Source organism: Orcinus orca, chromosome 3, assembly GCF_937001465.1.
Source record: "Orcinus orca chromosome 3, mOrcOrc1.1, whole genome shotgun sequence".
Lineage (NCBI taxonomy): Eukaryota > Metazoa > Chordata > Mammalia > Artiodactyla > Delphinidae > Orcinus > Orcinus orca.
The window spans coordinates 114410454-114434671 of NC_064561.1; the positions used below are offsets into that span (position 1 = coordinate 114410454).

The window sequence follows — 24218 nt, forward strand, 5'->3', positions numbered from 1 at the left end:
AGCTTGTTAGTTTTTTAAAAGTCATCAAACAGTTTATTCTGTTTTATAGAAACAAAATATCTAGATGAATTCCTGAAATTTCAACCATATTGACTAATATCAATATGTTGCAGAGATACAGAGATATCTCAGGTGCGATGCTCACCCTCCAGCTGTGCCTGGGCATACCATTTGTATTATGGACTAAAATGCAGAGCTAGCAGTACCCTGATTCCTAGGCTCAAAGAGTCATAATAATCCCCTTCCTTCTGGGTTCCATTGCTTGAGCCAGATTACTTTTCATACTGTTTCTTCATATACTTTGCAACATGATCACATTGCATTTTTCTTCAAAACTCTGGCAGATTGTTTGGGCTAGAGATAGATGGAGACAAGAGGCACCATCTGGTGCAAGATCTTTATTCCTTGTTAACACTACAGGAGTTCTGGTATTTTACATGGTTCAGGCAGTAGCAAAGATTTTTTTTTTTTTTTTTTTAATGTATAGCTTGAGAAGGTGTAAGATGGTCAAAGGGCCCTGGCACTGTTTGATCACATTACTGATTTCCTTGGTGTAGAGCTGGGTTTTTTGTTTTTGTTGTTGGGTTTTTTGTTTTTTTTTTTCCTTCGATTCAGACAACCAGTGGCATATGGTTTCATGATTCACAAAGATGGTCCTTGACTATAGATTTGACGATCTCAACATAACTTCCAGGCTTGCCAGAGCTGTGTTACAGCAGAGAGAGCAAATAGCTCATGATATTTCTCCTCTGATGAGTAAGCTCCAAAATCGCAGGTTTAAATTTGATCTGGGATTGAAAGAAAAGGAGCTATGTCCTCCCATGCCAGCATCCATGCTTTTCTTTGTCAGAGGTGAGTGTCTATTTTTGTACCATTGACCCACGGCTTCAGGGGCCAAAAACTCAAATAATGCCCAGGTGAATTCTGTTGATTCAGACTGAATACACACTTGCTCTTTTCTATACCTTTCTATTCTTCGGAATTCCAAGCGCTTCCTGAAATTTAGCTTTCGTTCTAAAAATCTGGTGACTGTTTAATAGAAAAAATTTTCACCTTCTATACACAATTAAAGTCAGTATTTTCTAACAGAATTAGCTAAGAGTTGGGAGCCAGGAGATTTGCCTGATGATGCTAAGCTAACTCACAGCTACCTTGTGAGGATAAGTGAAAAAATGAAGTGGAACGGTGTATTGGAAATAAACTAAAACACCAAAAAAAAAAAAAAGTGGCTTGTACAAGTTAATCTTGACTGTATTTTAAAAATAAAGTTAAAGGAAGCCTTCACCTGTTGATCCCTGATTTCAGAAGCCTACTTGGAGTTACTGCTGTTGGAATGTGTTGTCAAAAATTTGAAGTATCTTTCCAATGAACAGATTAATTCCACCTTAATCTCTGTGAGATGCTCTGCCATCACCCCGTACACCCATGGTCCTTATTCTCCTGTCTCCTCTCAGCTATTTCTGGTGCTTTTGTTAATCCCAAATTAAACCCTCACTTCTCTCTCATGCTTCCTCCAGATACTTTCTCACCTTTTTACATGGTTTTCAGGGCCCAGGAATTATGACTTTTTTCCTACTGAGCCCTTTGACCACTTGTCTGTCCCTGTCTTCCTCTACTCCCTCACTGAAAGCCTCCTTTCTTGATATCATGAAATGGTACAGATATCAGTGAATATGACTTGAAATAAAGAAGGAAAAGAAGAAATAACAGAACATATCTAAGAAAAAGGAGGGTGCTATGTTGAAGGAAGCAGATGTCAATACGACAGCAGATGGTGTAGATAAACTCGGTACTAGTATGGTCAACTTGTTGCATTTGCCACATGGTAGCAACTGCAAACCATGACATACAAAACTCAGAAGTATAAAAAGCTATGCAGGTGGTTATTCATTGATGCTCTGTAGTCAAGGGCTATGCCACAATCAATTCTTTCTATATTTGTCCAAGAGGCAGAGTACCTCACAACGTGTAGGTCATTCTGCTTAAATGCTAACGACTTGTGAGGAGTCTTATTTTTATGTTAACAGTAAACAATCTCCTCCAAAGTTCAAAGGAGAGATACAGGTATACTCCTCACACCTCTCAGACTCAATTTTGTAATAGGACACAGCTTCTTCTTAGACAGATGCCTCAAAAGAAAAAGTGAATGAATGTACATCACTCTGTCTTGATAAAGTAGAGAAAGCAGTGTCCCTGTGGCAGCTTATTTCTTCCTCACTCTGTGTGTTGGAGGTGAAACAGGAGGTGGAGTCCAGGGAGTGACCAACATCACTGTGCTTTAAATTGTAATAACTTTCGAAATCCGGACTTGGGAGATAAATCTGAAGCTAGGGACAAATTTAGGCTCCAGGTTGCTGTCAATAAATAGATCATCCCCAAATCTCCAATGGTTCCCAACTGAATATAAAATAAAGGCCACACTTATCAAACTGACATTTAGAGCTCTCCACAATCTGATAGCAACCTATCTTTCCAACATTTAAGCTGCTATTTTCATTCACTAACCCTCAGTTCCCTGTAGAAAAATCTATTCGCTGTTACTTAAAAACATTGTATGGATTCCAGGGGCTGCAATTTCGTTTACACGTATCCCTTTTTGAGACGGCTGCCTCACTTCTCAGTTTATCTGAACAACATCCTCCCTTTACATCCATCCTAAAGGCTCACGCTGTGTTCTCTTCCCAGTTGCTCTAGACCATGATGATTCCCTCTCTCTGCTGATCATCCAGAGAACTGATCTCTCACAATACTCATTAGGCTTTTATTGTGGGCTATCTTTGGTTACTAGTTAACACTTTTTTCCGCATGCCCCGTCCTCTCCACCAGATTCTTCTGTACCAGGTGCTGTGATTAAGTCCCAGAGTGTAAGTTCCTTGGAGGCAATCACTCATTTCTATGTGCAGCCTTCATAGGGCTTAGAAAAGGCACTCACAATTTGTCAATGGATCATTTTATTGAATTCCTGCATTTTAAATATAAGTGTATAATCGATGTTAAGTGTTTGACTCCAAATTTCTCCAACTGTAGAGACTTTTGCCACGTTGAGGCTGGCTTTATAAAATCATATTCCTAGGCATTAATGTAAGCCTGAGATAACACCCTAAAATCAAAGATAGAAAAATACAGATTGAAAGCCTAAGAAGTAAAGTAGAGATAAAATAAAAAATTTCCCTTAAAAATCTGCAGTAACGTGCTCTGGTTTTTAAGATATCTTTTCAATATAACTAATAGTCTGACCATCAACACAGTACAAGAGACTTTTTTTTTTTTCAAGAACAAGAGGTCTGTAGGATTGACCCCATCGGGTATTGACAGCAAAAATAAAACATATAAACTAGATTGTGCTGAAAATACTGAGACAAACTTGGTCTGTATACTCTCAGCTAAGCTCTGAAAGAAGCACTCTTCTGAATAAGCTAGGACAATGGAGCATTCTAAAAAGAACTTGGGAAAGGAAATTAGGGAAGGTGACAGTGTCTAGAAAAATAAATGTAGTGACAAAGACAAATTTTACACCAGCTGCAGTGTGATTATATCTATATAGGACTACTGCACAAACTTTATGCCAAAGTAACCATTCCATTCAGCCAAACAATTGGAAATTCAGTCAGACAACGAAGTGGATTGACTTCACTCAGTTAATTGGCCAGTCAACTGAACTGATCGAATGTGCAGGCATTAAAAAACTTTGCTTGTAACTAAAGTGGCCTTAAAATTCAAAGAGTAAATAGCTGTAAAAAGCATATTCTAAGCTTAGAGTAACATACAAAATGTGGTGTCGCAGACCATCAGCTGTCCGCCAAAGACACGTGCTCCTCTCCATAGTGTAGAGTTGTTACTGGAAAGTGCCTATGCTGCCAGAAACTCAATTTCCCAGCCCCCTTGCATTTAGGTGGAACCATCTGACTAGTTCTCATCAAAAAAAAAAAAAAAAAAAAAAAAAAAAAAAGCCTAAGTGGTATGGGCTATTTGGGGGATGATTTCCTAAAATCTACTTGTGCCTTCACCATGATTTCTCTTCCCCTATCGGCCCAGGCACTTCTTTGCATGCTTTCACCATTGCTACATATTGGTCCTTGTGGCTGGGAGAAATTTTGCCATAAGCTAAGAGTATTAGTCAGCTCAGGCTGCTATAACAAAAAAATACCATAGACTGGGTGGGTTAAACAAAGACATTTATTTTTCACAGTTCTGGAGGCTAGGAAGTCCAAGATCAAGGTGCCCACAGATTAAACTCTTGGCAAAGGTCTTCTTCCTGGCTTGCAGAAGTCGACCATCTTGCTGTATCCTCACATGGTGGAGACAGGAAGCTCTAATGTCTCTTCCTCCTGTTATAAGGACACTAATCCCATCACAGGGGCTCCACCCTCATGACTTCATCTCAACCAAATCACCTCCCAAAACCCCCTAATAATACCTCCTACTACCATCGCATTGGGGGTTAGGACTTCAACATATGAATTTGCGGGGTTGGTGGAGCAACACAAACATTCAGTCCATAAGAGTAAGATTTCTACACCCAAATCTGATATTTATTCATTTCTATTTACCTATTCAAAGCTTGAAAAGAGGTTCAGAAAAGAGCCCAATTATTTGGGGAAAACTGGGACCACTGTCCATGCATTATAATTCAATATTTGATTATAATAAAAATAATGATGGTGATGATGATAATAAAAAATGAACAGTTTTTTGTTTGTTTTTAAATAAGAGATTCTTTACAACAATTTGCTGAAATAAATATCATGTTCTAAAGGCTTTTCTTTTTAGTCTTTCAAGGGAAAAATAATTTCTTTCAATTAAAACCGAACTAGCCAAAGCTTAAGAAGTCTCTCTATAATTATGTTTAAGCCTGTTGCAATTTATTGCCCCCAAGGTGTTCATTGGTAAGACGTCTAGGGCATTACTATAGCCATAGTGTTAAAGTTAACTGATTCAAACCACAGTCCATCCAAGTAAGCCCCCTGCAGAGCCCCTACTATTACTCAGTGCGAGGAACTACATTGTCTTCCTAACCATCTAATTTAGAATGAACTTAGATGAGCTCTTATCTGCACTGTAGTCTTGTGGAGCCAGAAATATTACCCAGAAGCTGGACCAGGAAAAATAGAAAGTAGGGTCCTGTGAAGTGCAAAGGCGTGAGACAAACCCTAAGTGTCCATAAGATCTTAGAAATGAAACACAGTTTACCTAACAGTCCTACAATTTCTTTCACTGTTAGCTAATTAGCACTTACAAAGTTAAATGAGAAGTAGCTTAAGCAAAAATCCCATTTAAAACAAAAAAAAAAAATTTAAGAACTACTTTTCCTTGCTTTGAACTGATTTTCCTATTTCCCCTCAAGTTAGGCTGTTATTTGGGGTTTCCAAATATAATAGTGCTTCTGACCATTCTTAATTGCACCATAATGGGTGTTAAGCACAGGAGAGTGTGCAAACAGACTTGACTTTTCTAGTCTTTGACTGTTCCTTGCCTCTGGCCTCTGTCAGAGAGGCTTGCTAACTGCATCTCAGGGGAGCAATCACACGGCTTGACTCAGACTGTGGCTCTGACTATTGGGACTTCCTGAAGTCACAACCACTTTGACGTCCAGAACTGGGGCATGGCGTGTCTACTCTTCATAAAATCCAGAGATTGCAAGGGAAGTGTGAAATGCGAGAACTGATTAGGGATGCACCTTAAATGGTATCAAGGGACCCAGTTAGCAATGCAAAATATGAGATAATATAAACATAACATTCACTGCCAGTTGATCACTTATGTGAGCACCATGAAAAGCAAAACACAACAGAAAAAAAATTGGAGATGAGTAACAAATACAAGATTTCCTCCAAGATAATTCTGCATAAAAGTTCAGTTTCATGGGAAAAAATGCATAATAAAATGACGTGGAATGATATGCCAGAAACATTTGTTATGTCTATTTGTTTTCCTGGAACTTGCTTGGTATTAATCATTTGTAATGGGTATATCCAGTCTTTGTTATACATACACCCTTCCTTTCTTGCATTATTGATTGAGAGAATTTAAAGTTGGAAGATGCAATTATTTTGGCTGTATTTAACCTTCTGTGGCTACAAAGAATGATTCCATTTTCACTAGTAAGAAGCCAAAGTAATTTAATTCAGGAATTTCTCTTTTAATTATTAGTTTTTAAAGAACACAGCATTATACCTAGCAGAGGGTCCCTTTCTTCCTCAGTATTCTGGTGTAGCTACTCTCCTGTCAGCCTAGACTTTCAGAGAGAAGAGGAAAAATCTTCATAAAAGCCTTGGCCTAATTAACAAGAATGAACTAGATTTCATGATGAACAATTTATAGGCAGTTAATAGAGCTCATACACGGTAGCCAGGAGCTAGATAATTTATCATAAAAGGAATCTCAGCTACACTTCTAATCCTCATTCTCTTGATACTACAACCAACTGCATTCACAATTGCTACTTTTATAAGCTTTGATTTACTGACAAATGATGCTGCATTTTATAGAGTCATAATGAGACTTATAAATGCAGTAAATTCTTGTATCTCTGCCCATATGCTTCATATTCTTTGCCAAACAATTTACTCTTCTGCATTGTTATCTCCAGATAAAAATAATTTTTCAAAGATCTCCTAAGGATTCTTCATACTAGCACAAATGAGAATAAAAAAATAGCAAATTGTTTATTAACCATCCTAAGTATTTGTTGAAAAGAAACTGATTTATCCCTAAAAGAACAATGCAGCTATTGTAATGAGTTTTGAAAGAGTAATACTTTTCAAAATTACAAATAAGATAAAAAAGCTAATATCCAAATGTAATTTCTTAAAGAACAGAATTTAAAGTAGGTGAGACCCAGGAAATCATATTGTCTCTTCCCACTTGGTGTCTTGCTGCTGTTTCTGTTTTAAAGTTATAGCAAAATACAGCAAACTGGGTGGACAGAACTGGGTGACTGTATATATAGTGCCATCAGATCAGCTATATTTCATTTATCCATTGATCTACAGAGGGGTTCCTGAAGTCCTCAAATTACATAACACTTCCTCCAGGAAGGCTCCCCTGACTACTGGTATCCCTTTTATATGCCTTCTTACCATCCTATTCTTCCTCTTACCACAAAAACAAATACTGCTGGGTTGTGACAAACTCTACTGCCTAATTAGCATTCCATCCCCTCATTGACCATGAGCTCCAGGACAGTGAGGACCACCATTTTCTCACTCTGGAGTTGAACAGAATGCCTGGGACATATTGCATTTGTAACTGAATGATATTCTTGGTTTCCAGAGCCTGTTAATGTAAGCGAGAATAAATCATTCAAGTTGTATGAATCAGCAATAAATTTGGTCACTGAAAATGACAGTGAATAAGTGTGTATTTTAAAAAGCTGAAGAGTCAAAAGTCATGACTTTCTCTACTTCTTTCTTATGACCAGCATTATAAGTATTTTTAAACATTATGCTCCGTTTAGATGTTCCGCATTTTAAAAGGGACATGTTACAATAAAAAAAGGTGATAGCAAAAACAGTAAAAATAAGAAATGACTAGAATAGAAATCCAGGGGAGAAGGTCAGAGAAATATGATTGTTTGACCTGAAACAGATGTGCTAAATATTACATTAATCAAGGTCTCTGGGGACACAAAGGAACTGCTGCCCATTTCTTGAAGGGACAGAGCCAGGGCCCATTGCAAAGGTGTTTAGGCCCCCATAAGTAACAGCTTCCTGACCTAAGAGGCTAGGAGATGTGAGATTATGTGTCTGTGGGTCCACTCAACAGACCATTTTTCAAATGATTAGGGATTTAGTTCTGCCTGCCAGACAACCAGTTTTTGTATAGCTGCTCAAATTACAGGCACATGGTCAATCTTAGTTTATCAACGATTCCCAAATATCAAATATACCTCTCTTTCAACCAGGGTTTCTCATCTCCTATTGAGAAGTTATAAAGACAGGTTCTCTTATTTTTTACAGCAAGACATTTTTCTAGTAGAAAAAAAAGGGAAATGATCTTTTTTCCTCTCAGATTCACCCTATCACTACAGAGAAGCTGAGGCTCAAACAGATGTCTCAGAAGTCAAACCCATAGCTGCCACATCGCCCACAAAAAGATAGCGTCCTCAGCTCACTCTGAATGGCTAGTAGGAGAATACAGCTGAAAATCTGTTAATTCCTTGACACCTTTGCCGATGTAGTCCCTGTCATAGACATGCAGGGACCCCAGTGCAGGCCATGCAGAGACCCCAATGCAGGCCATGCCCCTGGCCATGTCTGCTGAGTTTCCCAGCCCAGCAGGGCCTTGCCAGCCCATGATACCTAGGAGAGATGGAACCAACAATTCTTCTGCCCTGAGTCAAAATAAAGCTTAAAATCCTATCTTTTATGATTCCTGATGTCAACTAAAAATAACAGAGGTGGTTAGTTCAGACCTAAGATTCACCTTGGAGATTTTTTCTAATCGTACATATCCCCCAAAGTGTCTTTTTTCCAAATGGAATTGGTCACTGACATGTGGATGTGCTCCTAATAGCAAAATAAAAATATTCCCTGCCTGAAGCATTATAATAAAGTTGTCTTTTTCCATTTCATTGTCTCAGAACATTTAATCAATTGACATGACATCTGGGGCAGGTCAAAAGGAGCCGCCTCTATTAATTTATAATTGCAATAGTCAACTCATTGATGGCCTCCTCATTACTTTAGCTTATTTTTATCAGTTTCAGCTTTTAAAATGTTTTTAAACTGTAAACTTTCTTGGAGTCAAGGATAAAAACCCATACCCTTTTTAATCCTGTGTTCCCATTTTTTAAAAAAATCCAGCCGCAAGGAAAATTCTGAAGTGGACACACTTGTCTGCAAAATAGCTGGCTTCCCATTTAGGAAGGTTTCCTATTGCTTACCTAATTTTAAGAGCCTAAGATCTTCCTCCTACCAAAGTCTCATCTAAGTTTTACATTAAATGAAATTTTGAAAGTGTATTTAATTCTTCTAAGATAAAACCAGGTACATAGTAGAAGCCCCAAATTTATAGCCACCTTCTTTTTCCAGCTCAGGAAAAGACCTATTAAGAGTTATTTCCAAATGCATGAGAACATTAATCAATAATTTTCTTCTACCTGCAGTATTGTCTCTTCTCTAGTTATAAAATAAAAGCCATGTCTCCTTACTAAAGAAGGAGTGTGTGTGTGTGTGTGTGTGTGTGTGTGTGTGTGTGTGTGTTTGCCTGAGAAGTGGGAGAGGAAGAAGCGGAATGAAAGAAATACAAATACTTCCTAGGATGCTGAATGGCACAAAGTAAGCAGTTGCCTCATTCTGCCTACAAATCTGCCCTTTTGTTCTCCCCACTCCCTCCTCCATGACCCCCAGCTCCCAGCCCCTCCAACCCCCCACCAACCTGACTCCTGGGCAGGAGCCAGCTTCCCTGTCTTTATCTTCCTGAGTTTACAAGAGGATTCTGATGACCCTATCTCAATTCTGGCAGCAGAGAGCTAAGTACTTTACTGACAAGACAAGGCTTGTCCCAGGCAGACAATGGGAAGTAGATAACTGTTAAAAATGCTTAATTCCAAACATGGGAATGAATTAGCTGAATCGCTTTGGTAATGATTTTCCTCACTAACAAATACCAGGAGGAAAAGCATTCCTTAGCACAGTGGTGTGTACCTGACAACTGGTTGGGTTCATTTACTTAACATACTTTGTATAAATTGTGCTAAATAGTCTACACTTTTCCTGATATTGTCTCCATCTTATTGTGAATTTCAAGTCTTAAACAATGGCTGTGTTTTAAATATTTGAGAACATATCAGACAGGTACCCTCCACCCTATTACCAAAAATATTACAAATACTAGCTAACCTGGGGAATCTGCATCCCATATTTGTTCCCCACAAAGCTTATAAAATGTCTGTGCATATTTGCATTTGCATGCAAACTTTCTTGCTGAACGTAAGTATACTCACAAAGCCGCTGTCACTCTCTTATTTGTGCAGCCAGAAAGTCTGTTAGAACAAGGGCTAAACTGCATGCACAGTTCAGGGCATCTTTGAATGGCACACCCTCTCTACAGAATGTGGGCCACTCATCTAGACATCCTAGTATTTTGACATAAGCCCTGTCAGATAGAAGATTCCATGTTACCAGATACACCTCTTTTGAAAATGTCATCCAGTGTAGAAATTGATTTTCTGCCTCAAATGCAGCTGCTGCTCTGAGAAACCTCCTATCTTATTAAAAGTGTCCTTGTTCCACCTCTATCTAGACATAGGGCACATGATGAAATTGACATATTTGTAGGAATGCAAAATTCTCACTGATTCATTCATTCAACAACTGTATACAAATCACTGTTCTAGATGCTGGAGATGTGGCAGTGAACAAGATGGCGAAGGTCCCTGCTCCCATGGAACTCCTTTCTATGATTTCAAATAGTGTATTATTATGAAAAAATAATATGAAACAGGGTAATTTGCTAGAGGAAGATTATTTTCGATTGAACAGTCAAAGAAAACCTCTCCCAAGGCTGTGATATTTGAGCAAATCATACACAATTACAGATATTAAATAACCTAGTAGAAAGGACACAGGATTTGGAGACAGAAGACTCAAGTTCTAATTTCTTAAAAGTCTTTAGGCAAGTTCCTGAAAGCCTTCTACCTTTTAGCATAGAATTGGTATCCCACTGGGGACATCTCTCATTCTCCCTAAAAGGGTTGAGCCTAATTCAACCTGATGAGCTTTTCCATTATGATATTTATATTATGACTAAAACCCACTACATCCATCTTTTTGAATACAAAGACTCTAAATCAATGGTTCTCAACCCTGAATGAACAATAAGTTGAAATCCTAACCCTGCTGGCATTGTTTTCAATGCTGAAGTAAATAATGTAGGACAAATTAGTAGAAAGGATTCAGAGGCACAATATACAAGCAGCTAAGAAAAGGGGGCAGGGTGGGGTTTTTCAGGATTGGTGAGTCTAATGTCTCTGGATGCTCCGCTGCCTTAGAGAAAACCAGCTGATAGAAGCGAAAATTTTTGAAGCAATTCAACACTTTCATAGCAGATTTATCGCAGGTGATTAGCATTAGATATCTGTATCAGGGCAGGAAAAAAATCCATGATAATATCATCAAGCAACATTCGAATCAGAGGTGATGTATGTGTTTGTGGTGTTACCACATTTGTTACCACATTTTTTTTTCAGATTATGCAACAGAAATCACACTCTCTTGAGGTTAAATACTGCCCTACTCTCTTCAAAAGATTTTAAATTTCACACCTCCACCCACATATTAAATTAGTAGTCCAAACCAGATGGAGGTTAGTGTTTTAGGTTATAATGACTATCTGGAGAAAGTCCTTCCTTGCATTGCCTGTACCTATCACTTTTACCTTTAGGCTTATTCGTGCTTTGCTTGATTTCTGACGTTAAAGTGCATTTAAATGCTTCTAAGTCTTACTCTGACTATACAATTTTCCATACCATGGCCATGTGAAGTGGCTCAAAAATAGTTTTGTGATAGGTCATTAGGAAGAACCAAGAGAGAATTCAGAGATGAATGGGAAGCATTTTAATAAACAAACACATTCAAAAGCCAGCGCCTTTTCTCATGGTGCTTTCTATCACCCCCACCAAGTATACATTTCTTCTTTCTATTCACATTTTACCCAATTTTCAGGGCTGAACTCTACCCTCATCTCCTTTCTCCCTCTACCAGCCTTCTAGAATGCATAGTTTTTGATGAATATGTACCATTGACTTGTCATCCCTCTGTTTTTGTATTTGATTGATTTAACTGAAGTATAAGTCCCTTCAAGATAAAAAAACATACCTTACATTGTTGTCTCTTAATAGCTTCTAAGTAGTTAGACTAGAATCAGGCAACAAATGGAACTATTTTTGAAGAAGACTTCTTGCCTAGGGCTAGAGCTTGATCTGAATCATGTATTCAGAAAGAAATAGCAGAATAGACCCACTAAGCATATTCCTGGTTAGAAACCAGTAGTTTTAGAGACAGGAGGAAAGATCTCAGAATCTGAAGGCAGAGCTAGATTTGGAAGTTAGTTCAATCACTCCTCTGTAAAATGGGCTCACAGAATTCCAATAGGAATAAAGGTAATATGTGTAAAGCAGCTATACAGTGACTAGCATACAGTAAGTGCTTGGTAAATAATAGCTGTTATTACGATGGCCCAGTATTGCTTGAATAAAAAGACTTCTAATATATTTTTGCCTGCGAATCCTGGATGAAATGAGACATAAAAAATTGTAGGCAAAATTAAAATTTGTGAGAAAGATTAACTGGGTCCCACTGAGCACTTGGCTCCAAGTGAAATTTGGTTCAGTGTAGGAAGAGGACTACTCTTTGACTTCTCTCTTATCCCAGAAATGCATCTTTTTTCCTTCCTTTAACATCTTATAAAGCGTTAAAGCTTCCATGTTCTAGAAATTACAACAATGTGGTACAAAGGAAAGAGCCCAGGATCTGAAACAAGCATATGTGGGTTCTGGTCTCATTGGAAGAAAGTAAGCAAATATCTTAACCTCTGTACCTTGTTTTGATCCAATGTAAAATGGGCATACTGACTCCCCAGTGCTCTTGAGAAAATCAAGATGGTTTCTAAAACATCGATACCTTGGAGTTGATCAGCCAAACAATTCAGTAATCAAATAAAAAAAAAATCAGTGGATACTGCATTGGTACTTACCATTTACCATAAGCAAAGAACCATGAAAGACACAAAAGAAATCGGAGCCAGAGAACCCAATCAAGAAGAACTAGTCACCAATGAGACTGCAATTCACTTAAACAGGGCACAAAACTAAATGAACATAGTGCCAACTGTGAAAACACAGAACATTCTGTATAGAGTGATGATACACAGAGTTTGATCATTAACCTCCCAGGGCTATCACTCAAAGCCCACCTCAACAGAGCTCTAATCCACCTCTGAAAGCTTCATTTCTCAAGTCTTGCTTGGGAACTGCTTCAGCCAAGTGGAAACACAAGCTATCCCCAAACACGTGCTGAACTTTCCCTCTGTTTGCTCATGCTCTTTCTTTGCACATCTAATCACTCGGCTACCCAGAATTTTTCGCCCTTTTTAAATCTCTTCCATTCATTACCACACATCCTAACGGTCACTTTCTCCATGAAGCCTTCCTGAGTCTTCAAATTACATATTCATTTTCCACTTTTGAAACCCCCATTTCATTTTGTTAGTGGCAGTCTGTACAGTCTACTTATGCATTATCTTTTCCTTCTTGGATTATAAGAGAGAAAACTTAACCTCCTTCACCTTGTATCACCAACAACTTGTTCATAGTAGGTATTAACTAACTTTTTGAAAATTATATTTACTAATGGAAGCTGATGGAGATGCTTATAAATCATGCAATCTTAATCTTGATTTGAACAAAACAACTCCGTGCTACCTCATTCATTTACTCCTTAAATAGGTATTGGCGCCTATGATATGTACGCTTATGGGATACATGCAGGGAAACAGCTGATTGCGGAAGCAGATGATAGGGCTTTCCTAGAAGAAGTACAGGATGGGATGCCTGGGGGTGGGGAGGAGATACAAACTCATTCCTTAACGCTTTCCAGTGGACATTTAATGACTAAAAGAAAGAGTTTTCTCAATAGGTGATCCATGCATCAGAAAGCTGGCTTTGACACCAACCCTCTCTCTCCAAAGAGGGTGGGAGCAGAAAGATTCAAGTTCAGCCGGACAAGAGACACGGAGCAAAGGCAAGAAGAAGACCCTTCCCTCTCTGCATATTGAACTTGTAGTCCTTATCAGAGGAAAATATTGGGAAGATTGATAAATATTTCCATTACCCTAATAAAACTTCATGTTACATACAAGCTATTATTATCACAATTATATCTTTTTCTCACTTTTTAAAAATCGATTCAGAACAATTGAATCTTAGAAATGGTAGTGTTGAAATACGGCAAACATCTTCCTTGCAGCAGCAATAAACTTGACGCTGAAGCCTAATGTTTTTTGTATATTCCTTCTCTATTTCTCCTTTTGGATTATAGATTATGGAAGAGGGATTTTATGCAGCAGTTGGTGACAAAATATATTTCTTACTAATGTGTAATATTTGCTACATTAATAATTTTTTGGCTTTAATTATTGATGCAAACTTAATTGTGCCCCATGTCCCTTTTTCTTGCAGCTCAATAAAAACTATATATTTCTTTAATTAGGCTTCATTTGAAGACTAGAAGACAATGCAGGGGTGGTTTCTTGCTAATTCACCCATCTATAGCCAGGGAAAAAACGGAATTAGTGTCTTCAGTGTAGTTTAGCAAGAAAAAATATCTAACTGTTCTGAAAGTGTGACTTTCCTTTGCACAGTTAACCTCACCCAGAGGCCAGGAATATATAGGCAACTGAAAGCGGACACTGCAACAGGGGATGATATTCTCCCCTTCCTGGCTCTGGGGAGAAATTTCATTGATTTTAGTAGAGATGGAAAGGAAAAATTGGGGTCACCTACATGGTTATCATACTGTCTTCCCTCTTTATATTCTCGACCTTACTCGAAATCTAATCTTAGTCTTTCCTGCTTGATTCCAACATTTTGTTGTGGTAGTCCACTTACAATCACCAGGAGTATTACAGTCACTTTATTCTGTGTCCAAACGTTTCAAAACAACTACCAGAAAGCCTGGATGGAAGGAAACTAACATTTGCTAAGCATCTGGTCTGGGTTATACAAGGTGCTTTCAATCAATTATTGCTTTAATCTCCAGGGGTAACAATCGCAAATGCCAACAAGTTCAAAAATGAAGAGAGCAGATAGGGCTTGAGAAACAAGGAGCCCTCGGAGCTCCATCTTTCATTTTCCACTTTGATAGAGAAGTGAGTTCAGAAAAAAAAAAAAGTTTAAGAATAACATTTGTAACATTCTGTGAGAATAACAGTAGAGCAATGATTGCAGATGATACTCCATCTCAGTGTCAGGTGGACATCAGGAGAGACAGGACTGGCCAACTGGAAGGCTTACATCCCATCTCAGTGAGATTCTCAACTCTGGCCCACCACTGCCATGCTGAGAGCTCTTCTAAATTTTTAAGTGAAGCTTAAAAGCTTCATTCTTAACTATATTCGTTTTCTAGTGTTACATGAAAGATTACCACAAATTTAGTAGCCTAAAACAATACAAATTCATTACCTCACTGTTCTCCTAACTCAGGAGGTTGAACTGGAGTTGGCTGGGTCCTGTGCTCAGGTGTCACCTGGCAAAACTCGAGGTGTTGGCAGGCGCTATAATCACATCTGTGACTCTAGAGTCCTCTTCCAAACTCACTGACTGATAGTATAATTTGTTTTCTTGTGGTTGTATGACCAACAACCCTATTTTCTTGCTGGCTTTTAGGGACTATTCTCGGTTTCTAGCGGCTACCCTCGCATCCTGGCCCTGTAGCCTCCTCCACAGACCCTCTCACCACATAGAAAGCTTACTTCTTCAAGCTTAGCAGGAGAATCTAATGCTTCAAATCTCTCTTACCTCTTTTAGAAGCTCACCTGAGTAGGTCAGGTTCATCCAGGATTATCTATCTCCCTCTTGATTAGGTCAAAGTGAAATAATTAGTAACCTTAACTACATCTGCATAATCCCTTCTGCCCTATAATGTAACATACTCATCAGAGTAACATACATCTTTTTCCCAAGTCTCCTTCCTACTCAAGTTGGAGGGGATTAACACAAAACAGGGAGGGGGATCTTGGTGGCCATCTTGGAATTCTGCCTACCTTGCCCTTTTCTCAAGCTTCCCACAGAAATATAGCACTCTTAAAAAATGAGCTGCTGAATAGCCATGAATACTTTAACTTCCTTTCATTTTCTACAACTGCTTTGACCTCTTGGCACTATCTTATCACATTATCTGATTGGTCCAAAGCCCATCTATATTTAGTGCCTGTCTCTAGTTTTAAAATTTCAGTGTTGGAGCTTTTTCCTGCCGTTTGATAAGCATAATAAATAGTTGTCACAAATGAAATTTGCACAAAAGCATACTGTGATGTCAATAGCAGGTATAGTTTTTGTAACTGTAATGTAGGTTGATTCTTGAAATCCTAAATTTATCATTAGTACACTCTATTCAGAGAGAGTTACTCTCTTGATATACATAAAAAATTCAAACTTCAAAGCATTTTAGAAAATGACAGGCATCTGAAAGTCCCATTTTTATTCTAATGAAAATATGTATCTTTTACCAAGAAGTTAAGATTTCTCACAAAATGTAAAGGGACTTAAAAAAAATAAGGGTACTAAAAAGTGTTATTATTCTCAGCAAGACAACTCATAACCATGTTGATTTAGGAAAATCTTCAAGGATTTACTGAGGCAATTGTAAGGTAAACTCAGTTCTCACAATGAAAGGAAAATGCTTTGATAAGTTTTCTGGGGTTTCCTTTCAGCTTACTTGCTTCTTTGCCTATAAAAATATTTTATATCATTTTTAAGGGCAAGCTATAAGCAATATTTATGTTCAGAGAAGAAATCCATCTATAGGAATTCAGATTTAATTTTAAAAACAGGTAAACAATTCTATGAACAAAGTCAGTGATTTCCCCAGGTACTTTTTGAAAATAAATAAAAACAAATCAGCTCTCGTTGTCTCATTTGTTGTTTGAACACTAAACAGCAAGACACTGGGATTTCTGAGAGCAGTTGTATTATTTTAGACTTTACAAATCTATACAATAATTCATGATTTAGAAAAGAACTGTTGGGTTATCTAGCTAGTCTTTTTTAAGAGTAGCAGTTGAAACAAACAATCAGCTCACTTCATGCATGGAAGAGAATTCTTCAAACTCTTCCCCTTAAACAAATCTTCAATCAGTTAAATGACAACATTGTTCAAAAGAGAAGTATTTTATATTTCTCCAGTTCTTATTGATGAGTCTCTCATTCTCAATTTTAAAATTTGTGTGTCAACTAAACGCCTGTAAGTGGACTGACATACTTTTTATAGTACATATATTAACTAGATCAATTCAATCAAATGCCAATATTTCACCCTATCTGATTTTCAACACAGCATGTTGGTAAATACTTGTAGAAAAATGTTTCTGTATATACTGTTTCCAACTTGAGAAGATTAATATGGTTATACAAATGTAAGCCTAATTTGGAACATTTCCAGACACTTTTTGATTGTGCCAAGGGTGATTTTTGAAAAATTTGTAAAGGGTTTCCCTAGTGGCACAGTGGTTGAGAGTCCGCCTGCTGATGCAGGGGACATGGGTTCGAGCCCCGGTCCGGGAAGATCCCACATGCTGCGGAGCGGCTGGGCCCGTGAGCCATGGCCGCTGGGCCTGCGCGTCCGGAGCCTGCGCTCCACAACAGGAGAGGCCACAGCAGTGAGAGGCCCGCGTACCGAATAAAAAAAAAAAAAAAAGAAAAATCTGTGATAAGTTTATTGTGGTCATTTGGTAAAAATAATAATTTCAAAAGACTAGAGAAAAGATAAAATTATTAATAGAAAAAAAGCTCATTTTAAAAGCACATTCTTATTGATTTTTATTATATTTAAAAATAAAAGCAACGCCAGCTTTAGCTCCTGATCTACCTCTTCATTCCTATTGACTGAATAGAGAAATTTCTACATGGTATAATTTGAGAAGCACTGAGCACCTTCAACTGGCCTTGCTTAATCCCGGTGACTAAGACTTCAAGACTTAACTTTAAAGGCACTGGCAACCACCATTTAAAGGCAGAAGTTATCTAGCGGGGGTAATGAGTAAAGTCATTATCACATAAGATTAGTTCTGAAAGATAAATTGTGGCCTTCTAATGAGTCCCTAGCAAAATTGGAGCAGTCGGATTTAAAGAGGATAGGAAAAAGAAAAGGCATCTACTAAAACACTCCAGCCATAATGATAATCCAGTGAATATCTGTGGAGTTGAATCAACTTGAACAGAGAGCAACAGACTTTACCTCTGGGACCCTGTCAAAAGGTAACGCTTTGTAGCTGAATCTCAAGGGAAAGTTTGAGGCCCAGGGGAAAGAAAGGAAATGAACAGAGGCTGCAAAAAGAGGTAAGGAGAGTACCCATATCCACGTTGGGATACTTGAAACAAAGTAGAGGTGAGGAAACAGGAGATGTTGTATAAATACTACCCAGAGATATGCCTCTCTTTCCACAAGTATAAAATTCAATCTTGTTATATAGCTGATAATTCATTTTAGAAACCCATGAAGGTTAAACTGACACCTAGAATTCTTTACAGAAATTTTTTCACGTATCTAGGTAGCTTGTAAGTATAATTTTCATATCATTTAAATAAAACAGAATAACAAAACTTCCCTTTTGTATCATGAATCCATGGGACAATTTAGCTATTGGCTTTAGCTAAAAAATAGAGCTATTGGTTAGCAACTTGAACAATCACCACCAAGTATAAGATTAAGCCAATTTTGCACTTTTCAGTGAATTCAAATCTGCAATATGGTCCTAATGGCAGAATGTATCTTTGGTTTCACTGTCTGGTCCTTCTATCTAAGATAACATAGATTCCAAAGTTTAATTTTATACTTATAACCATTAGCATTTATTTTTCTCCAACAGGATATCAATAAGTTTCTGCCAGTGAATTGGCAAAATCATGACTCTTCTTAATTTATTTTTTGCCTCTCAATAATTTTGCAACCCAGCTCTGTTTCTAGGAGCTCTGCTTTTACTTCTTGCGGGAGAAAAGAAATTTGTTTGCACAATGCAACAAGATCTAGGGATCTGTAACATGAGAAACTGAGCAATTGTTTCAATATATCCACAAGTAGGTTTTCAGAGGGTAGGATCATACAACTGTATTTAATCAGAAGAACTTATCACAGAAGCTTGGGATACAAATGTCAAGACATTGCATATGATGAAGTGTTGCCTGTTAGTATCCAGGATATCCAGAGTTCAAAGGGAAGATCCACTAGAAAAGGCTTCCCAGAAAAGTCAGGGGCTTCTGGATAACAGTTCAAATATGTCTACTCCTTACTTGAATGACTGATCATACTTCCTTGATTCAAGATACCCATTTTTCACAACTATGGTTTTCAAAATCAGGAAGCAACTTTTAATCAAGGTACACTTTTAATATTGTGATTTTTTTCCTTTTTTTGGAAACTTATTATTTAATCAGTGGTGAATCTAATGATCAGTGGTTCTTTAAACTCAAGAAAATAGGTATTCCAACAAATAGATACAAGATCAAGAATAAGAAGAGTAAAACCTTATGAGAGGACCAATATTTGCCCTGATATGTAAAACTTCAGCAAATGAAGAAAAACAGAAAAGGAAAAATTCTGTACTGTGGTAGGGATCTTTGCTATTAGACACTAGATCTATGTTTAAAAGCATGTGGAATGCTTCTCCAGCCTAAATTTGGTATCCTTGTGGGGGAGAGAATTTACTTGTTATTTATAAGTGCACTGTGTGTGTGTGTGTGTGTGTGTGTGTGTGTGTTTGTGTGTGTGTGGTTTCCAAGTAATTCAAAGCACACTAGAGACCTTAACACCCTACCTACAAAACAACAATTATTGTTTTCATGAAAGATAAATGATTACATTTAAGAGTGGTGCTAGCAAAAGAAATTTTTTTCATTGAAAAGTTATAGTTTGACCTGTTTTGACACATTAAGGGGAGGCTTCCAATCTGAAATTTTTTCTTAACTCATGAGTCAATCAAGTAGTTCTGAGACTGTAATTGAGCATTTTGTCAATACAAGGAGACTTAAAGATTATCTAGAACACTTAGCTCATTTCACAAACAAGAAAAATGAAGTCCAGAGTCATTTGCTTTGCCCAAGGTTGCCTAATTAATTAGTGCCAAAACCATGGGTAGAACCCAGTACTTCTTTTTGCCAGTGTAATGCTTTTTTTCAGTGGAGAAGGGTATCTCCTTCCATAAACATGATAAAATACTGTGGTTCTGGGAGGCTTTGCCAGAACCTACAAATTGAGCCCAGGTCTCAGAGAAGTTCTGAGAAAGCACAGCTCAGTTCTACCACAATATTTCAAGTGGTTCTCTATACTTCTCTGGCCACTATGCAGAGATATAACGTCTATAGGATTTTTGTAGTGGACCTGGCAATGCTTGCATTCAAACAGTATTTTAAGTGGTCAAGGAAGTCTTTAATAAGTTAGAATCACGCATCATTTTGAGAACTGGAAGAGCTCTGTGCAATACATTTCATTTTATTCCCTCAATTTATAGAGGAGGAAGATAACATCTGGGAAAGTAACATGGCCTATCACATGCTGATGGGTGCAGGGTCAGGACTGGAACACAAATTTCCTTGTTCACTGCTTTTTCATGACACCACACAGCTTTACCATGAATTATGCCCAGGAAATGGAAAGATGCAAAGGTGAAATAACCAAAGACAGCTTTCTATGAGAGATTTCTCAAGCAAATGATGAAATTGGTGATATTTGTCCTCAGGCCTGGCTAATTCCCTATCCTTGTCCATCTCAGTGGCCAGTGTCCTCCCTCATGGGTTCTCCCCTCTCTTGCTATCAAAATATACTTTTTAGGAAAGGTTTCACAAGCTATCTTATATATTCTTAGCAACTGTGTTTGGTAGGCATTAGTATTAACATTGCCATTTTAAGATGTGAAAGTGAAAGGTGCCTGAGGATTGAGTTACTTCTCCCTGGCTCTACAGTTTTGTAAGTGGCAAGCAAGGATTCAAGTCCACAAGTGTCAGGATTTTAGCACTTTTCTTTAAACATTGCTAATTCAGCACTGTATCTAGAACACAGTATGTGCACAATAAATGTGAGCTACACGAAAATAAAGGAGGAAGGAAGGAAAGAAGGAAGGAAGGAAGGAGGGAGGGAGGGAGGGAGGGAGGGAGGGAGGGAGAAGAGACCTATTCAGACTAAGTTGTGATGAACAGCATTTGAACTTGCTATCTTTCTGTTTGCATGTGAATGGGAAACAAAATCTTAAACTGAAGAAATAAATTGGAATTTCAGGCATCTTCCAGCAGGGTGAGAAATTTGGCAGAAGAAGATAAAGGTGGCCTAAAATTCCATGTTGGCCTTTTCAGAGCTTAGCAGTCACAAACTCGTGATAAAATAGTTCTATGATTATTTCAGAGAGGACTTTTCATGATGCAGGAAAATTATCAACCCTGTTTCTGCCCAAATACCACAGGCAGAATATTCCATGAAGTCCAGGGGTGGTTCCTTCCCTCAGTTTCCAAACAGTTAGTTCAGAGAGCATCAAATGCCAGAGGTGGATAGTCACAAAAGTTGGTTTAAAATGTCCTGGTCAGTGGTTGCCCAGTGGAGACCAGGGCGGGCAAACCTAGAGCCAGAATGCAGGTTTCAGAGATTTCATTTGCAATATCTTTGGGTTAATTCCCTAGATTTGGCTAAGGCTTTTAGGTTCTGCGAAGCGTTTGCAGGGAGGCCTAGCCATGGAGTCAAGCCCTGTTCCTGGAGACTTCATCAAGTTCCTCCCCGTTCGTGGTTCTGTCTATATGAGGTGGCACAGGAGGGGAGGGAGAGGTAGGACCAGAATACACAAGCTCACAGGGGAGGGAAAAGGAGGAGGACCGGCACATTCTTTTAAGTTAATTCAAGTGAGTCATTCAAGGATCCAAATGTCTGAAGGCCTCCTGGATGATTCTAATGTCATTTTCTGCATCTTCTTAGATTACCTATGGTCCATCATCTAAGAGTCAGAGAGCCAGGTTCAAGGCTCTGCAGAATTTAACTACTGATCAAATGGTCTTGGACAAATCACTATATTTGTACCTCAACTTCTCACTTATATTGATGACGATTAATAGTAGTGTGACCCACCTCACCTGATGGATGTAAAGAAAAAAAAGCCTTTTATATTGTAAAATATTCTGTAGCTGTGATTGTTATCATTGCTTTATAACATGAATGTGCTACTGTACTGTTTGGCCTTTGTTACTTCTTTTTTTTTTTCCTAAACTGTGATACTTGGAGGGCACACCTTACGAGTGACAAGTCAGAGTGGCTTATCCCAATGACATATCCTAATGCCTCCTTATGTGTAACATTAGTTGCAAAGACCACTGCTATATAAATAGAATCATACCTTCTACCTATTTCAAGTAGATGCCGTCAAACAAAGGTAGAACATACCTACACATGAATGCATAAGTTTCAAAACCTCACGATAGGACATAACATATATTTTTTAATAAAATATTTTCTAGGAAAAAAAGTTTAAAACAGTAGAATATATAACGTCAGCAATTTCTACCTTAGAACTACTCAATATACAAGATATATCAAGGATTAAGAAAAACAGGGGCTTCCTTGGAGGCACAGTGGTTAAGAATCCACCTGCCAATGCGGGGGACACGGGTTCGAGCCCTGGTCCAGGAAGATCCCACATGCCGTGGAGCAACTAAGCCCGTGCGCCACAACTACTGAGCCTGCACTCTAGAGCCCGCGAGCCATGACTACTGAGCCTGCGTGCCACAACTACTGAAGCCCGCGTGCCTAGAGCCTGTGCTCTGCAACAGGAGAGGCCACCACAGTGAGAAGCCCGTGCACCGCAACGGAGAGTAGCCCCTGCTCGCCGCAACTAGAGAAAGCCCGCGCCCAGCAACGAAAACCCAACACAGCCAAAAATAAATAAATAAAATTTATTAAAAAAGAAAAACAGAACTTCCAGGTGCTCGGCTGCCTCTTCCCGGACCGAGCGAAGCGCCCACGTGGCCGCCACCTGCGTCCTCCTTCCCACGGCCCTCGGGAGACCGCGCTTGGTGGCAGCGGACCGCCAGCAGCTCCGAAGGTGACAGTGTGGGAGATTCCGTCCGTGGGAAACCTTCCGTGGTGTACAGATTTTTCACAAGTCTCGGACAGGTCTATCGGGCCTGGCTGGACAAGTCTACTCCATACACGGTTGTGCGATGGGTGGTGACGCTGGGCCTGAGCTTCATCTACATGATCCGAGTTTACCTGCTGCCAGGTTGGTACATCGTGACCTATGCCTTGGGAATCCACCATCTAAATCTCCTTATAGCTTTCCTTTCTCCAAAAGTGGATCCTTCCTTAATGGAAGATTCAGACGATGGCCCCTCGTTACCAACCAAACAGAATGAGGAGTTCCAGTCCTCTTTTCGAAGGCTCCCAGAGTTTAAATCCTGGCACACGGTGACCAAGGACATCCTGGTGGCCATGGTCTGCACCTTCTTTGAGGCATTCAATGTCCCAGTGTTCTGGCCCATCCTGGTGATGTACTTCGTCATGCTCTTCTGTATCACGATGAAGAGGCAGATAGAGCACATGATCGAGTACCGGTACATCCTGTTCACGCACGGCAAGAAGACATACAAGGGAAAGGAGGACACGGGCAAGACGTTCGCCAGCTAGACGTGGCCACCCTCCGCGGGCCCTGGACGGCCACAAGTTGCTGTGATGGCGCCTTCTTTCCTCACATAAAGTAGTTGATTACAAGGGAGTTATTTTCTTTTTAAAAAGGAGCTTCAATTATTTGTAACTGAGATATCAGGCTCTTGAAGAAACTTACATTTAAACAGAATCGTGTTGATTTGTTTTCCAGTGCCGGTCAGGCGACCAGACGCTGGCCTTGCAGGGCGCAGGCGGGGCGGACAGCCGGGTGGGCTGGGGGGCGGGGGGGGGGGAGCGGGGGCGGGGTCGGCAGGGTCAGGCCCCGCGGTAGGAGCCAGGACGCCCAGCTGCCGCCTCCCAGGACGCTCACCTGGCCCCGCCAGCCACACGGAGGATGCTCGCCCGTCAGTCCGGTGCGTGGAAGAGATTCTGCAGTTAACTCAGGGCTGTAATGCCAGTTACCGAATTTCATCTCACTAGAGATGTGTTGAGTTGGCCTCTAGCATAATGACTCAAAACTTTGTTCTTAACTACCATGATTGCTTCTGAGGGCCTGGAATTATAAATATATATTATATTTTAATTGTTTGAGGTTATTTTGACACATTTCTTTGATACGTGAAGGGTTGTTTTAACTTAAACGAGTTCTCATGCAGCAGCCCCTTTTCAGAGACACCTGGCAGGAGCAGCCAGTTCTGTGGCTTTTAATACATGGCTTCCCACTTTCTACCGGGAAACAACTCTGACCTGCATGTCAACTTTTTTGATGTGATAAAAACCAATACTCGTAAAAAAAAGAAAAACAGGACTTCCAGATAACAAATGAAATGTTTCACATATTCATTTCATATATTCATTCATATATAC

The 24218-nt window shown here is 39.1% G+C and overlaps 1 protein-coding gene across 1 annotated transcript; it reads left to right on the forward strand.

Annotated features, from left to right (window-relative positions):
* The first annotated feature begins 650 nt into the window (after positions 1–650).
* LOC101282365 (protein RER1-like) lies at positions 651–23601 on the forward strand. The gene is made up of 2 exons (XM_004263661.3): positions 651–852; positions 22663–23601. The coding sequence occupies exons 1-2, from the start codon at positions 651–653 to the stop codon at positions 23370–23372; spliced, it is 912 nt and encodes a 303-aa protein (XP_004263709.1). The 3' UTR covers positions 23373–23601.
* Positions 23602–24218: the final 617 nt, after the last annotated feature.

Coding starts and splice junctions, on each gene's coding strand:
- LOC101282365 (XM_004263661.3), top strand. CDS start 651: ATGGTCCTTGACTATAGATTTGACGATCTCAACATAACTTCCAGGCTT. Junction 853..22,662: donor CATGCTTTTCTTTGTCAGAG/GTGAGTGTCTAT, acceptor AAAGAAAAACAG/AACTTCCAGGTGCTCGGCTG.